At 39.3% G+C, this 18,303-nt stretch overlaps 1 protein-coding gene and 1 long non-coding RNA gene across 4 annotated transcripts in view; one reads left to right on the forward strand and one right to left on the reverse strand.

The window, feature by feature from the left end:
• Nucleotides 1–18,303, reverse strand: part of ttc7a (tetratricopeptide repeat domain 7A) — a 92,191-nt gene that overhangs the window by 12,533 nt on the left and 61,355 nt on the right. Inside the window, exon 20 of one of the 3 annotated variants that reach the window (XM_088609531.1) lies at nucleotides 16,873–17,384. The exons of the other annotated variants lie outside the window; for them this stretch is intronic. Coding sequence (XP_088465657.1) covers nucleotides 17,367–17,384 — 18 coding nt within the window. The 3' untranslated portion in view covers nucleotides 16,873–17,366. Of the gene's footprint in view, nucleotides 1–16,872; nucleotides 17,385–18,303 lie in introns of those variants that run through there. 3 annotated transcript variants of the gene reach the window in all.
• LOC148646269 (uncharacterized) lies at nucleotides 5,103–9,684 on the forward strand. Its single transcript, XR_015927853.1, has 3 exons — nucleotides 5,103–5,233; nucleotides 7,612–7,682; nucleotides 9,351–9,684. It is a non-coding gene; the product is annotated as an uncharacterized LOC148646269 (long non-coding RNA).

The raw sequence follows: 18,303 nt of genomic DNA on the forward strand, positions 1-18,303 counted from the left end.
ATCCTGATGGAGACGAGAGCCAGCTCTGCAGCTTCTCCACCCCCTCCCCAACCTGCTGCTGATGTATCCGTACTGAGGTAACGTTTAAGAGAACAAAATCAGAAAGTTCACTTTCACTGCAGGCCACAGTTGGCACCAGGAGGCATCTACTTAAGTTCTTGTTAAAAAACCAGTAGCACTCTGGAACACAAGGGACAGCAACCCGTCTGCACACGGACCCACTCCTCTGATGGCACCAATTATCACTGCCCGTGGGGGAGCCGGCGCACACGGGGGTGGTCTGCATTTTTTGTTTTGCCTGTTGTTGTCGGTGGAAAAAAACTTTGAAAGCAGCCGGGTTTTCTTCATGTGCCATGAGATCGGCCTGCGGAAAGGCGAAGCTGCATGGAGGATGGGCACCCCTGGAAAGAAAAAAGGACCCCCCTCTCCCAAACACACTCCTGGGATGCTGCCTGAAAAACCGCTGTTTTTTTTTAAAAAAAAAACGTCTGCTGTTGCTTGGAAAGGTGCCCACCCCTGCTGAGCCAGGCACCAAAGGGAGTGGACACACACGGTCGAAAATGAATGGTGGAAAACTGAACAAACCATGAGCTAATCTTTCTTGCTAACCTTGTCAAAAACAGATTCGCAGACTCGTTCCGCTCTCTACGGCCCTGTTGTGGGCATTACAAACTGCACTCCCATCTCTGGAGCCTCTGACACAAGCCCAAGCCCTTTCAATGCGTGTCTGATGATGCCAACTCAGAACAAGTCACTTCTGCTACTCGTATTTGTTCCTGATTTGTCCATCAGCTTTAAGTAATGTAGAATTTCATCATGTGAACACTTCAGTAGAATGACCAAAGCAGTTTGGAATTTATAGCTGTAAATGCTGACAGTAATGGTAATTTACTAAAAGCAGCACTTTCATTAAATAGTGAAAGTCAAAAGGCTCTTTTACAACCTAAATATTGGCAAAGAATTGCTCTGCAAAGTCCTACAGAAACATTGCCTTGCACTGACATAGTCCCAAATATGCAATCTTTCCCCTTGAGTGCATTTGTGTTATTTGATTTTCAAAAAGTTAACTATCTCTTGCTTATTATTCTCCACTTCAATGTGTGTGTACTCATAAGAAAGAGAGAAAAGGGATTTGAAAAACAGAGCTATTGTTGCTTTATTACTTTACGGTGTGCAGGAATATTAGTATTATTCTTCGTGCTAGTGGAGCCCAGGAGGATGTGAATGATTTAGATTTGTTTTCTAACCACACCTCTGGCTGCTTTCCTTTGTTATTGGCAAATAACGCTTCACACTGAGCAGTTTTTTGAGATTTTGTTTTCCTTTTTAGATCTTTACAGCCAGGTTATGGGGATTTACAATTAGTATGCATTGAAAAGAGAGGAGTGAAGATGTTATACTATTAATGCTATGAATATTAGGTCAAAGCTGTATATATGAATATTATTTTTAATAAAAGACTCATTTGACTCTACACGCAAAAGACTGAGAATTTGCTATTAAATACGCTTTTGGCACAACTTGACTAGGAAGTGGAAAAAAAAATGAATGAAGGCAAACATCTTGCCAATCTGACCAGATAAACTGGGGCTTTATAGCTGATCTACTGAGTGACCTTCTCCCTCAGTGATCTGATAAGCTGATCAGATATAATGTGATTTCCGAATTGCTCAACTGTGTTGTGATTACTGAAGTTAATTGCATGGCACTGAGTTATTAAAGCTTGCTGGACCATTAATTTCCCTGTGTATCACTGTGAGAAAAGTCGAATGTAAAAATAAATATCTGGAATCAATTTAAAATTCAGGCTCCAAGGCTGATTCTTGGATTTATATCAATGCCTTCTTATATAGTCAGATTAAAGTCATCTCTATAAATGTGCACCAAAAAAAATAATAGAAAGACACTTAATTCTATTGAACATGTCATCAGGCATTAATAGAATGAACCAATTGGACCAAAAGTAACACAAATACCTGAGGACTCAATGTGGAAATTAAATGTAGGACTGACAACAGGAGGATTTCAAGAGTATGGAACAAGCTGTCCATCTATCTTGCTTAAGTATATTCTTTAAAAAACAGTATATTGCTTGGATCCACACGCTACTGGCAATCAAAAGAGGAACATTTTTGTGACCTTCCTACTAAAGTCTTTAGAGACAGAATCACACCATAATACAAAAAATAAATGGAGGAATACTAAAGGTTTACAATTCCTGTTTTCCTGGTCAACTTTTCTTCATTAATAAATGTGATTCTGCTTCTCTCTAGAGATCCCCCTGAACACACCTGGCAAAAGTGGAGTGAGCCTGGGGTCTATAGGTATCACTTTCACCCCCCAGCTTCGTGCCCCCTTTTGTTGTAGGGTAGAAGATATTTAACCCAAGATCTCACACAAGACACCCAAGAATGGTGGGACAGGAAAGCTGAATTCAATTTTCAAAACATTTTGATACAAAAAACCACACAAATAAAAGCTCAGGTGTAATTCAGTAAAACCTAAGCAGAACACAATCCAGGATGATTCTGGCAAAAGGTTCGAGCAGAGAGGGGGACTGTGAGATTATCTTCCTGTATGTATCAGTGCAGCTGCACTTCTTTAACTAATGCTGTTCGAGCAGCTGTCCTGTATAAGCATTGTTTTCTCAGCCTCAGTAACACGTATGCAGATAGAAGAGGTGGTTTATACAAGCGCTAAATTAGAGTTATAAATTTTTCGGATCCAGAAGTAGCACTGTTAACTGTGCTCCGGGGCACGATGAAGCACAAAGAAGGATGGCTGCCTCTCCTGGCACTGCCAGCCCCCTTAGGGTGCAGCATGAAGCTTATTACATTTCCTGCACAGAGAAATCATCTTTAAAGATTGATGACGCAACCGGAGTGTTTTTTTTAGCTGATTAACCACCTTAGGATCTTTGAAACTGTAGCTAAAATGTTGTTTTACAATGCAATAATGCATACAAGGCTGCCAAATGCCTCGTTTTATGTTGTACTCTAATAAATATAGATGTTGGCATTGCTAGTACCAGCCACCCACTTCACACATTGTGCTAGCAAATGTTTTTTTTTTCACGTGGAGCAATAGAAATATTTCTGGAAATCGATAGAGGTGCTGTGCCTATCAGCACACAATGCTGTCCTTAGTTTCTGCTTTTTAAGTGTACAAAATTACCCAGTGAGGAGTCCTCAAATGTTTGCAACCCGATCATTTACTAAAACTATCCTTAGTGAGAGCACACCTCCATGAACTGACCTGGTGAAAATGAGTTAAACCCTTTCCTGATTTCCAGACCACAGCCCTTTACAGATCAGTTGCATTAACAATCTTCCCCACCCACACCTCAGCCATCCAGTCTGGTCTTCTAAGGCAATCCAATATATTGAATCCCTGCTTGAAATAGGCCCTTAAAACATCTGCAATGGAGGCACCATAGAACAACAGCTGGGGCTCTTGAGTTAATGGGTTCTAATCCCCTTTGCAGATATTCCTGCATTACTCTTGAGCAAGAATGCTTTGTCTGGATTCCTCCGGTCAGGGAAGCCATGGAAATAGGGGCTTAACTTCAAATGGATCACTGTGTCCAAGTCAGGGAAAGTCTCTTATACTGTGTGAAGCCACAACAGGCTCCACACTTCACAGTGTAGGAGCGTGACCTGTCCAGAGTGTTTAGAAAGGGACAGACATGGATGTCAGAATCTTTCCTCAGTTTTCTACAGATCTGTCCGGGACAAATGAAGGCAAGCTGTGTGAGAAGCATGACTGACAGATAAATTAATTTGCCTCACAAAGGACTCTTAATTATGTGTTGAATTACAAAGCAATTTTTTATTCTCTGGAAAGGCAGATTTTAAGTGTATTTGTATACTTATGAGTCAGTACGGTGACATAATGCTTCAATAATGAGAAGCTGCCCGAGTGTGTCTTAGAGTATTCAGCCCTCTGTCGGGAAGTGTTTTGATTCACATAAACAATGTATCTCAAACTAAGACATACTGCATAGAAAAAAAGTTGTTATTCTCAGCTGTTACCCAGATGTCTATCCTCAATGTTAAATTAGAGTTCAGTTGAGTATGGCATGACCTGTGTAACGATTTCTCACTTCTCCACATGGTCACCTGTGTGGTGGGGCTGCTGTCGTACATCACCCAGGTGGGGGGGCTGCGCTACAGTGGTGCATGAAGCGAGTCCCTTCAACCCCCTCCTACATGTGAAGCATGCATGTTGGGATCCTCTTGGATGAAATGCACTGCACAAAATTATAATTTACTAATTAAATAGAGAAACACAAACAGCAATAGGTGTATTATGTTACACAGTCATTATGTGTATTATTGAGATGAGGAGGGAAAATGTTTTATTGAATTTAAAAAGATATATACAGTAGGCTAGATTTAGTGGTTAATGATAAACCTGCTTGCATGTACTGTATGACTAACATGTTATAAATGAAAGTTAAAGGCAATATATTATTTTGTCTACAGGGAAAGTATATTTAGCTACAGCAATGCCATGTTCTAAATGCTGCCCATAAGCCAGAGACAAGGACAGCAGCTTCCCAAGCTGCCATGTCATGTCACTGCTTCATACAGACTCAAGAGTAATTCAAACCTGATCACTTCAAGTCTGTTCGGACCGGTGTCAACAGCCATACAAGAAACTGAATGCCTGAATCCACTTATTGATACACAGAGCCCAGCAGGCTTTAAAGTGCCCATTCTCCTTCACAGAGTGAACCTGAAAAAACAGCACTATTATTAGAAACAATAGCATACGTCAGCCCCACATTCACTGATCTCACTCTCACAGTATCTTTCTCCCTCTTTCTCTCTCTCTTCATAACGTGGGCAGGTAAATGGAGTGTAGTCATTAGTCATCTGTGAAGTGAGAACAAGCTATAATTGAATACTGCACATCATATCTGCATGCTTGACGGGTCTTTATTCACCAACGTTTGCCAGGAATAACAAAATAAATAGGTCCCCTTGTGCCATTTTCAGCATGCCAGCTGATTGCACAGTGTTCTGGGATAGATCATTGCCCACCCCAATCCTTTTTGTCCTGCTCTGTTGCATATACCATACCCATTCTGTTTTGGAAACACAGAGCAAGCACAGAACTGGCATGTGATCTGAACAGTCAGAGCAAGAGAATTGCTTGAGGTTTATTTGCACAGCTACTGACCTCTGCTTCACCCAATACAGGAGGATTAACAGTGGAATGGCAGACAGTGGTAAGTCATGACTTCACCTGCGTGTTTTTATCAGATGCATCCTTAACTTAAAGGGAAAAAAAGGAAAGTTAGGAAACGTGTGGGTCTGTCAAGCAAAATTACTCTGGACTTTTCATCTGTTTTACTTTGCTGTTGAGATACTAATGCTCCATGCCAAAATTTTTGCATTCATGTCATCCAGAGCTCAAAAAAACCCACACACTTCAGATGGAACTTTCATGCCCAATTTCACTTCTGCTGACACAAAATCCTGCTTTTCTTTTCTCCTGCCTCTTGGCACACTCAGTGCACAGAGCCCACCTTTAAAGAACATCACTGTCTTCTCAGCTGAATCACGGCCCATTCAGACAACAGTTTTAATTGCTTTTCCTTTTTTACAAAACGTTTTCCATAAAAAAGATCATCGTAGCCTCTCCCTTTTTCTTTCATAAAGGTGTTCACACAAAAGCAGTCAGTGAGCCATTTTGTGAAAGGAGGGAAAGGATGACAGTTTAATAGGCCAGCCTGTTACCACTGTAACATACATTAAACTGCATATAATGAGAGAAAGGCATACAGTACATTGCAGCCTGTAATTCTCCTTAGGCAAGAGTAATCAATGCTGGCAGAATGAGGATTGAAATCCGGCCCAGATTTTATTAAGGGTCCCTTAGAGCTATAGTACTGCTGCCGAAAGGAGGCACAAGTGAGAGATTATAGGAACGAAAGCATTTCTAACAGGTAAACACCGAGACATGTATGTGGCAATGTACTGTAGTTTAGTTGGCCACAAAGCATGTAAGAGCTCAGCAGAGACTCCAGTCAACTCTAATAAATAAAAGCCAAGGGAAAATGGGCTGGGGTTATGTAGGACATTTCTAGGACCAGTGTTTGTAATCATTGCACATGTACTTTACTAATTAATACTGATTTGTTGATTGATTACTGATGATATTTTTGCTATTATTATATCACTTTTATATCCTGCAGTACAATATATTCAGCATATATACTTTTATATTGCTCCTGCCTAAGCTTCAAATTATATGAAAGTTATATGAAAGCTGATGTACTCCCATTGCATTAAACCTAATCCTGCGAGAATGTTTAGAAGATGTTACTTAAATTGACCAGGAAGATATAAATTGGACTTGATGGAGGCAGCTGTATCAAATAATACCGATCAAGGCTGGAAGAAACTGGCCTCATTAACACCTCTTGAAAGGGGGACATTACCAGTTCAAGTAAGGGACACCCGGTCATCATCCCTGATTCCAGGGTTGCCATAAACTTCCTTATATGGCCATAAATTCCTCTGATGAAGATGAGGAAGACTAAAGGAGAAGTATTATGGGATGTAATCTGATGTAATCTAAAATGGTATTGTATGAGAATGAGATAGTTAAATGATAATCACTTACTGCACTTAATTAATCAATTAATTAATCAATTAGGGATAGAAAGTTACAGTAGACGTGGGTAATAGATAGCCATTCTCACTGGAAGTGTATTCAATGTCAGCTACTTGCTCCTGTTCTTTGAGACTTCTGTGGTTTATGGCACTCCCATTGTGCACATTGGGAATAAAGGAAGAGGATTCACCTCACTATTCTAGTCTCTAGTCTGATTTGTCTCTGGGGCAGTCCTGACTGCTTGTCTCCAATCCTAATATATATTATCATAAGAAGCAAAACAGTAAAGATTTGGACGGGAAAGGCTGTTCAGTAAAATTCTGTCCAGTTCAAAATTAATTGTAGATTAAAACTAACATCAAGCATCCTAGATTTGAGTTACTGTAACAGTGGGTTCAGTAATCACTAAGCACTTATTATACTTAAGACTTTTTCCTTAAGGTTTTGGTAAGATTTTAAAGGATTAAGAACAATGTTCTGGACTGTCCATTCAATTCAGATTTGGTGTGGAAAGGCATTTAGGGGGGTCTAGGGTCTAACAAGATGTTAAGGTAAAGGTTAAGGTTGGTAAATGATTAAGTTTTCTGAATATTATCAGGAAAAAATGTTTTAAGATTGTATTTAAAGTAAACTTTACCCTCCTTGTAAGTACTGTAACTTTTGCCGTTTGAGATACCAGGTTACTATTATGAGTGAAAGAGTGACCAGCTTCATAGTTCATATTAACCCAATCAATATTCTGTCTTTGTTATTACACTGCTAAATAAAGGATTCTTCAAGATTCCCCTGTGAACCTGTTATTGGTTATCCTTATCTAACCCGCTCCTGCAAGCTTATTGATTTTATCTTGCAGGAGTCATATACTCTTGCTTGTGCGCTGATTCATTTTCTGCCTCTTCTTGTTAATTCAACCACACAGCTGCCTGCGCATTTTAAGCACAAATATAAATATGTGCATGGGCAATCACTGGGCTTTGTTTCTACCAGCTTCTACGGCTAGGGAATTCAATGTAAGTTCAAGACAACTGCTGAAAACCTCAGGAACAGAGAAGACGCCTGTCAGTATAGTTTGCTCAAACTCATTGATCAGGGTGAAGGCCACATGAGCTTGGTATACAAATGGAATACAGGATGAATACATCAACCACTCTACACTAGTTCTCTTGGCAATCAGAATTGTGAAAAATAAGAAAATAAATGCTGCATGACTCTGTGCACTGATCAGATTTTAGTTTAGAAAGGTAGTAAAAAGAGAGTCCATATCACAGCTACAGTGGTTCCTCGAGCCTGAGCTCATCCTAGTTTCTGTAGCATAGAGGACTAGAGAGCAAGTGACCTCCACCCTAAAGTCATTAACCCAGTGTCCCAGTTTTAAGATGATACCTCAAATGTAACAGTATTCTTTCTGAAAAATACTGTACTTTGTAGAGTGAAATGAGAATTGTTACTGTAGTAATGACTATACAAGCAAAGTACCTGTCTGTCCAAGAACATGTGTGGACATTTAATAATTTTACTGATGAATAGGCAACAAAGTAAGATGGTGGTATGACATTGTTCTGGGCAGACTACGTTGGGAGAGTTTTGTGTGCACTGTGTCATGACAGTCAGATCACAGAGATAATGCCTTCAGGAAGATCATTCTCTCCTCGGTTGCTCTAATCTAATTATTAAGGAAATGAGATTTCCTGGGTTGCTCTTCAGTCATGCCATCCACAGAGCTTAAAAGCTGCCTCTGATTTCTGCCTGGAAATAAATATTTAAATAGCTATTCACTTCAGTCTCCCCTGTAAACATGTATTAACCATCTTAAAAACACATTGCACTTAAGATGGCAAGCTGTGCACCACTATTTCTTACACAATTGAAGGATATTGCAATATTCTCTAAATCTGGCAATATAACCAAGGTCATATACGCTGTGCATAATTTTGTGAAAAGTCTGCTGATAGCCACATTGCCCATATATTTATAATAGCAATATTGTTTACTTAGAGTGGATTATTATTTAAGTATTATTTACTTTTAGTTACGTATTATTTACATACGTTAAATGGTTAGAGAATAGTGATCTAAAACTGCATCAACACTAATGACATTTAAGAACACAAGAAAGGGTTATAAAAGTAAACTATTTGGTCCATCTAGCCTGTATGGTTGCTTGTATCTCATTGATCCTAGGATCTCATCCTTTTCTTGAAAGAATATAGGGTAGTGGCTTCAACACTGTGGGGTAGTATGTTCCATACTCCCACAACCCTATCTGGAATAAATGTTCTCCTCTGTCAGCTGGAAACAGCTAAAAAGCAGCCTCTGAATACAGTATTGCTCCCTGAGCACTCTTACAGGACAGCTGACTACAATACAGTACATTTCAAAGAGCTCATGGCCTTCCTCGGTCTCGCTGAAGATTGAAAAAAGAACAAAATAACACCCTTATGTACTCATATTTGATTCAGCATTTCAATAGATAAACATTGTATTTTAACAACACTCTCACACATTCAAAAAGCAATTAATTTAGTACTGTACTCCACTACCCCACCCCCATCCCACTCTTCTCTATGAAGTGATAATGTACTGTATGTAATGTATTTTTCCTACCGATCCCTACTCAATGGAATACATTTTCCTGGTTGCTAGGCAATCCCAAAATGTGAAGACAAGTACTACAGTATTATAAATAATGTATTTGCGTTATCTAATCAGTTGAAAATTTTTTCCAGGCCTGCAGCTATCAATATAGCATGAAACTGCTCCCTAGAGATCGCATATTCCACCACAGACAGGCTGAGGTAATGGCAGACAGGAAGTCTGAGAGCTGCTTTTTACCTACTGTCGTGGCAGGGCTGTGCTCTTTGCTTCAGGAGGAGCCATACTGAAGCAGTAAGCCTTTGGTCATTCATTAACGCAAAGACTCTGGAAAGAGAAAGTGCCAGCAATGTTCGAAGCTCAGGGACTCACCAGCTGCTTCAACAGCTAATGACTTATAAGACACCTTGTGACAAATGTAATGCTCATATTGTAATGAAAGTATTAAAATTATGATAATACAACACACTGCCGTGGATGAAGAATAATCCTTTAATCCCATGCTTAATATTTTAAAGAGCTGTATCTGAAAACTCTATGTCTATGTCATTGTTGTCCCTTGTGAAGAAGTACAAACCTGATGACTTACAAGGAGCAAAGGTTTGGAGAAGAATGTAAAGCATGTTCTGCCCTTGGGATCTAAATGTAGGAAGTTTAAATGCAAAACATCAGCATTTAACCTTAACCCTAATGCAACAAAGTGTATTTTTTCTCTATAGGTACATTGACATACAGTACATTATGAACTGGCAATACTGACCTTACATACAGAATACTGAAAACCACATCAGTACAATTATGTAAAATTCTCTGTCCTCTTTGTAAATTTATATGTTACGTGTTATTTGTTAGAGAGATTAATAAGACATACTTGAAGCATTTTAGACTAAAATTTGATTAGGGCTTAATGTCAGCGTGCGTTGCCTGCAAAGGAACAAGTTAAAGTTCCGAAGACACTGACACCTCAGGAAGGCTCGACGGCTGAAATGTGTTTCTTCTTTCTACTTTTCAGTGTGGAATTAACCTTTACTTTACTTTACTAAGCTACACATACTGTAGGCCTGCTGCACCGATGTTGGCAAGACTCTGATTAAGGACAAACTACAGTTAAAAAAATTAAAATAAACATGATATACAGCAGAGCTTTCAGGCAGTTGTAATATAGATGTAAGGTTATCCATGAAGCAGCCATTAAAGTCTTCACTTTCAAGCACAGTGACATTTTGAAGAATGATGTACTGTACTGTTCAGCACTTCATGAGAAGAAACTCCACACATGGGCTGCTAATTGCAGCTCACAGCAATGCAATCAGATGTACCATAAAACAATGATGTTTCAATAACTAGGGCCTGTCTGCGCTGCACTTCCACAGTGTGAGGCAATAACCATATCCCTGACAAGACAGATTGTCACTGGAAGAGAAACCCAATGCCAGAGAACCCTGCAACCCACACCCTGCTGTGAAAGAGAGTGTAAGGCAGTGAATGCAACACATCCCCTGATCAGGCCCATTAAGGGTGGAGTGACAGATTCCATCTGGATTACACAAATTCCTCCCTGTTACTATTGGTGCCCAGTCACAACAGAAGAAAGGCTGGAGGCCCATATTAGGCCCTATGTGCTACACTGTCTGTTTATAAAATATCCTACTGCTCCCCCTCTTGGTGCTTCTTCCTCTAAATGTTTAATGAGTGATGACGTCACCTCTGGTGATCTCACTCCCGTTCCTGGATATGTTCCCCGCAGCGTGCCGTCATCATGATGCAGTTTTTCATGCTGATGCAGTTTTCCACATGGTGTTGCATTTTAAACCAGCCAAAGCTCCAAGGTATTGTAGGCCAAATGAACTGGCAAACCATTCAGAACATCTATCCACTGAATACCGTATTTACAAAAGTTGATTTGAGACTACTCTCTCAAAAAGAAAACAAAATGGATTTGATTAGTGCAATGCTCTAAATACCTTAATTAATGCAGGAGTGGCTGCAAAAAACTAAGTAACTGCTAAGCCAAAAGGCTTCCAGTCAAGGAAGAATTCAAGGCTATCAAGCTTCCTAGGTGATTTCATCACTGGATTGGGCTCAAAGACCAAATGCACCCAGTTACCATGCTACATGTCTTGACAGATTCATTTGTTAAAATAATCCTTTTCCATGTCTAAACAAAAACGATTGGATTGTGGCAAGACTGCTCTCAACTAGAAGCTACAACTACATTTATTTAAACTGTACAAAATCCACCCGTCTGACAGTGTAGTTCTGAAAACATCCTGTGAGCCTCTGAACACTTTTCCACTTGGCTGCTTCTGCACAAAATAAAACAAAGTGACAAGGGCAGGAATGAGATGTAGGGGTGGTGGTAAGGCATTTTCCAGATGGGTGGCTCAGGACAGGCAATGATACTACCAGGTACAGTCCACGGTGAGAATTAAGAAGCATCTGCAATTAGGCAGCCAGCAATTGTGTTGTCAAATGCAATGAAGCTGAGGAGGAGAACAGAAGCAAATGACATCTTGTGGAACTTCTCAGGTGTAAAGGTAGAAATGAGATAGTACAGACTGGGAAGTTAAACATCAATATTCCAAGATATTTCCATTTCCAATGAAGTGGAAAAAAACAAAGAGTCTGAAAATGAGTGGAAATTTAGGAAACAGTGGGTATTGCTGACTAATAAAGAAAATAATCGAATACATTCCCTCACATCTACTGTGCTAAGTATAAATTAAAATAAAAGGCTGATGTGCTATTTATAAATTAAAATAAAAGGTTGAGGGTTTCGACTGAAATAGAGACACCAGGCAGGAAAAGGGTGTGCTCTACAAACGAGACTTTGAGAAATCAACTTCTTGTTCAAGTTCTTGTCTAATAAGTGAAAGATCTAAGTCTGCAGAGGGGTTGAAGTTTGCTTTGACATCCTACAATTACATGTACGTTTATACTGGCTTCTAGATAAAATGCTTTACAGATGCAAAGAGAAGCGCTTTGTTATGAAAGCATCCTTTGAGACATTTAATTGTACCTTAGCACTCATTACAAAGTCATTATCTGCAAGTTGATATGTCCACCTTATCAATTAGCCTTTGACACAACCTAATAGCTGACTGTTCTGTACAGCAATTGAGTTTTATGCTCAGGCTTATTCAAAAGGTAATTTGGACCTGGAATAATTAACAAGAGTTAAAGCCTACCAGTAATATCTGTTGCTTCTGACATGTTAATTAAATGGATTGTGAGGACACTTAATGTGAAGTGTTATCACAATGCTTATATTTAACATTTCTGCCAAACAAATTTTAACAAATGACAGTAATTTAGAACACAGTGACTGCCAGGGCCTTTGAATACAATGTGACAAGTGAACCATGATTATTGGAAGGTAAGCACAACATGATGTATATTTATAGTAAAACAGGAATATATAAAAACCCAAAGTTGTCAAACTGCAGAATGACTGCTGATTCACTGAGCTTCCACCCAGCAATCGGTAAACCTCCTCTTTGTCATTTTCACTTTCACTCTGACAGGATGACGAATGTTTTTTTTTTATAGAGTACACTGAAACCGTTTCCAAATAATGGATGTTTGGAGGTTACAAAAAAATACATGGAGATTTGAAATTCCAAACTTTTGCAATACAAATTTTCACCATTGTTTAAACTGTGCTGTCTGAATGATTTTGTTCAAGCAAATGCTGTACCAGATACACACTAGATAAACCTACTTGACATGAATACAACATACTGTTTAACCAACAGCATATTTGAACTTTAAACCTGTTAACATATAATGAATTGACACCAATGGCAAAAGCAGAAAAACTTAACTTTGTCTCTTTAAATATGTATCTTTAAATCTGGAGTTGCATAAGAGGAGTGAACCTGGGTCTACAGTATAGTCATGTTTCATGGTTCATTCTCTCACTCAATGGTTAATAAACGGAAACCTCTCATTCTTTCTTACGGACCTGAATTTGTTTAATAGCAGAAAACAATTACTTGGTTTTCTACCAGAACATGCTTCTTTGGCCCTGGGTGAATGAGCACCTTCTGCTCGGTTGGTACTCAAGTATAGGACACAGGACGGAGGTTTTTTTTTTAAATAAAATTGTATTTCCTCTGCAGTTTCTTATATTGATAGTCAATAGAAGAATCGTATCTTTTTTCTTCTTAATAATCTGTTTTCATTATATACCCACACAATTCAAAATGTTTTAAGAGAGGTGGCAGTGACTCCTGCACTGCCTGGGAGAGAATGAATGTGTCCTCTGACACACCCATCTTCAGGGCGCCTGACAGGAGTGTGAGCTCTAATAGAAAGACCAGCAGCGTGAGCTCTCGCTCATGTCACTGCAAGGTCCTGCCACATGGCTGCTGCAGTTGATTGATGGAGATCCAAGGCGACGCACCACGGCAGTAACACGCCAATGGTGAGCTACCGCTGGAGAAATCCGAGTTACATGTAACATGACCCGGGTTTGAACTACACCAGCAATGTTGGGCTTGTGCAGTTCGACCTGTACACTGCGCTGAGCAAACTTGGAAACTTACCAGACTCCTAATCTAAGAACCAAGATTGTATATTTTTCTAAAACATGGAAATATCAGGATTTTAAAAGGAACTCTAAAAAGTCAGAGAATTGATCAACAATTTATAAGTGTTGCAAGTCTTCAGCAATACAGTAGGTGATTTAGGGTGAGCCATAAAACTACTATAAATCCCAAAGGACCCCAGGGTACTGGCTGGAGAGGTACTGCTGCAGAGAGGCCATACTGGTAATCAATAGGTTAATAACTTGTTTTCAATAACAGTCTTAAAACAATCAATAACTCTTAGCTCTGCCCTCTTGAGCAGTAAGCCAAAGAAATGGATGTCTCCAGATTGGGAATCTTGGTAGACTAAACTAGAGAAACTACATCCATCCCTTTGATACTCCCAAACACCTTAATCTTTATATTGATTATTTAATCATTAATTAAACAATAAAAGAATGTGGTTGGATTTCTGCAATGGAATGAACTGATGGGGTGAAATTGAAAGCAATGTTAATTGCGCAAATGTCTTGGCTTAAAAGTATCCATTCTTCTTATTCAAACAAGACCTGGGTGAGGTCATGTCTTCAAAACTGCACTCCTGCCATGCCTGGAGAGAAGCAAGGGATCTGTGACATGAGCCCATAAGAAACTCCTGTAATTTACAAAGAGTCAGATGCAAGAGAGCACTCACCCCTCTTTCTTTCCATAACCTGCTAGCAGAACCCAATTAAGATACAGGAAATCCACAGAATAACACTACAAGTTATTTGAATTCTCTGCGCCTACTCTCATTGATGTCAAAGGAGCTATTCTTAGACACCGCTTGCTCCCCACTCCTTGGATCTCTGCCATTTTGTCATTTTTTAATCTTGCTTAAAAAAGCGGCTGTACATTTTTTTCTAATGATTTTAATCTTTCCAAGGCTTCTTGGTGTGTGCTGCTGGGAATCATCATTAGGATTTCTGCACTCTGTGTACCAAAAGCCTTATACAGCAGTTGCTCATCTACTGCCAAGGATTTGATAGAGCGGCATTCAAAAACATATTGTGTGTGGATCTTAACAATTTCACTGAAAAAACATAACTTGCAAAAGGTGCATGACTTTACTGTGGATGCCCCTCTCATTGAGAAGGGCATATGCTGTCCTATTCGAAAAGGGGTCGTCATCCTACTCCCTGCCTTACAGTAACATTTTATGAATTATGCAACAAATTGAAACAGATTGCTAAATAAAAGAGTAAACATATACAGAAACTAAAACAATCCCATTAAGAAGAGATCTAGAATCATCTATCCAATCATTTTCCACAGCTGTTTCAACCAATAGAAGGTGCTGACAAGCCAGAGTCTAACCTGGCAGATAGAGGGCACAAGGTAGGATTATATCTCAAATAAGACAAAGACTAAGACACCTGACCATCACAAGACACACACATGGAGACAATTACAGACTCTAGTTAACTTAGCCAGCAAGTCATAGGAAGGCGGATAGAAACAGGAATGTCTGAAGAAAACCCACATGATCACAAGGAGAAAATGCAAACTCCATGTGGAATGCGTTCCAGCATTTAATCGAACCCAAGACCCAAGTGCTGTGAGGCTGCGGCCTTAACTGCCATGCCTCTGGTCCATCGAGCTTCTAAAGATCAACTGGAGCAGAAAAAAATATCATTTAGCTGTCTAGATCACACAATCATCTAAAACTGCTAAAAGAAGCTAATGTATGTCTTGCCTAATTTGAGCAATTACAGCCCAGATCCAGATAAACCAGTCTTATGTCGCTCCACAAAATGTAGATTTTTAAAATACAATTCTGGTAGATCTCTAAAAGATGGATGGCATTTATAAATAAAACATTAATGGCCATTTATTTCTACCTTGAATATTAGCACACCAAGTGCCTGTAAAGATTAAGAAGAAACATACCATTGAGGTAACGTCTGTCTTGCAGGTACGTTTATAGGTGAACGAGTTAGCCTTAGAATATCAGGAATGCACACCTTGATCAACAAATCAGCCAGCCTCAGACAGACAGCTGGTACAGACCTTGGGTGAACAATATTGATCTCTCCCTGCTCTGCTTACAGAATGAAGCACACTATGCATTCTGGAGTGCCAGAGAAACCACTTGTGTTCCTTTCAAGGGTGATGAAAGCTAATAGGGTATAATCTGTTTTGGGGGGCTATGCAGTGTCTTTTTAATTTATTTTCCATTTGTTTCCTGGCTTAAAGAGACAGTGAGATTTTTTTTATTCATTTGATTAATTAAATTAAGTTCCAAGTCTTCTAACATCCTGTTCAGTTCTTCTCTCTTGTCCTTTACTTATTTCAATGCACAAAACAAGGTTGCAGACTTCAAGCAAAGTAAAGCACATTTTATTTTTTCCTTTTGAAAAGGGATGTGTACAGCTGGATGGTAATCTACCTGAAGAGTTTTGATTTCTGAAGCAGAACAGCAGAGAGCAGATGTAACTGGAAGATATGATCTACAGTAGTAACATGAGCCAATTCTTTCACCACCTCAGCAAAGAACGTATGCAAATGACAGGAGGCCATTCCGCCCATATAGCTTATTTGGTTGTAAATAGCTAATTGAATCTTATCTAGAAGTGTTTTGGAAAAAAAATGTCTGGGTGACTTCCTCCAGACTGCCACATCCCGCTGTGTTAAGATGTACTTTTCTCAGTTTTAAAAGCACTTGATCTTAGTTTTCAATTGAATCAATTATGAATGATGTATTACTATTATTAGCCATGTTTTAGTGACGGCAATTATTTCATAATTACTTACTAACATAGTAGCTTCTGTTTCTTGTTTTTTGTTCTTAATGCTCCTGGCATTTAAGTACAGTATAAGCACTTCATTTCATGTTCCTTTAATACTGTGGTTCCTTTGAATTCACTTTTCGGATCCATTCCATGTATCTCCCTTGAAGATATTCTCTGGATTCTCCCTCTTTTCTTTCTGGTCTAATTTCACATGACAAAAGTACAATGAGACTGGTATTTTTTAATACATGCAGTCACAAATAAAAAATGCTGGCAAGCTTCAGTTGAAAAACTGAACATTCACCACTTCACTCAGCTTAAATATTTTTTTTTAAATTAAACTGTACTTTTAAACAATAGTCATATTTTCCGTTTATTTTAAGGTGAACAGTGAAGATTCATGGTACATGAATTCAGACACAGGGAACCAATATCTATGTCAGTTACTCCATAGCCAAGTATCTATGGTGTCATATGTTAAAAAAAATATTATTGATAAGTATGGTGGAACAAACATATACATCAAACTAAAACACATACACCTAGCCTGATCCTGGCAGATCTCAGATCACAAGCCTGCAAGGGTTTTGCCAGCACTGTGATAGGAAGCCTCCAAGAAAAACAGGTTACTGCTTCACTGTAAGTGTCTTTTGAACTGGAATTCCCTGATAAAACAAAACCCCTGTGTGATGACAGGGGGTACTATGCTATCTGAGGTGCCATCCTTTGGAATGGACATTAAATCAGGGTACTGACTTCTTGATTATGAAAGATCCATTGTAAGAGTAGGGCTGTTAACCCTGGTGTCCGGATGAGCTCTCTTCAGAGATGGAAGAAGTGGATCCTTCTCCTAAAGTGATTTGAGTTCCTTAGAGAAGAGAAGCATTATGTCAAAGCAAAAATGATGAAACAAGCTAGCTAATTACATAGTTTCAAATGAAGGGCATTGACATTTTTTTTCTATATCCGTACGTTAACAAAAACGCGGCACAATTTTCTGTATCCACATCTGAATCTGTATTCACAAGGGACTTAAAAAAAAACCCAGCCGGAATCTTTTCCAAGATGTGCAATAGGCGCTCAGTAACATCCCTAAAGAAACTGCTGCTGTGGTATTTTCCCAGCTGCTGAGAGGCCTCTGCAGATTGTTCAGTGAAGAACAGATGGCAGTCTTTTCGTTATTTAATGACATTCTCCCTTTTTGACACTGAGAAAAATCTAAATCCATGTCCTTTTTTTTTCAAGGTTGTTCTTGGAATAAAGTGCACTTTGGGGGCACTGGATCTCCCCTGAGTTGTAGCACACACACAGACTCCCTCACTAGAAACCTGAGCTACACCGAGCATGGTACTGTAGCTCCTTGAGCCACCTCTTTTGCTTAAGCATTTAGAAGAGACATGCACATATTCTGAGAACATATGATTGAAAAATAAAATAAATGCAAGTCCTGCTGCTTTTGGAATGTGGAGGATTTGAGTGACGCAAAGCCGTCTACCCAAGAGGCTAACAGAATTCCAAACATCAGTGTGAGGCAGTGAGTTGTAGCATTAACCGACCAGTCTGCTAACTCATGGATTCAGTCCAAGTTTTAGAGTCCACCCCCCTTCTAGATGGCAGGCTCATTTTTATCAGTAAACTCTCCCTCTCTCCTCAGCACTATGGATTGTTCCCAGCTAATTATTTTGCAGCAGGCATACCCTGTTCAATTTTGCCTCTCTCAGCTGTGGGACATGAGTGGATTATAGAGATCTCTCCTTGCCTGTTTGCCTAATTCAGTCTCAGTGGAT

Source organism: Lepisosteus platostomus, chromosome 17, assembly GCF_059453375.1.
Source record: "Lepisosteus platostomus isolate fLepPlt1 chromosome 17, fLepPlt1.hap1, whole genome shotgun sequence".
NCBI lineage: Eukaryota > Metazoa > Chordata > Actinopteri > Semionotiformes > Lepisosteidae > Lepisosteus > Lepisosteus platostomus.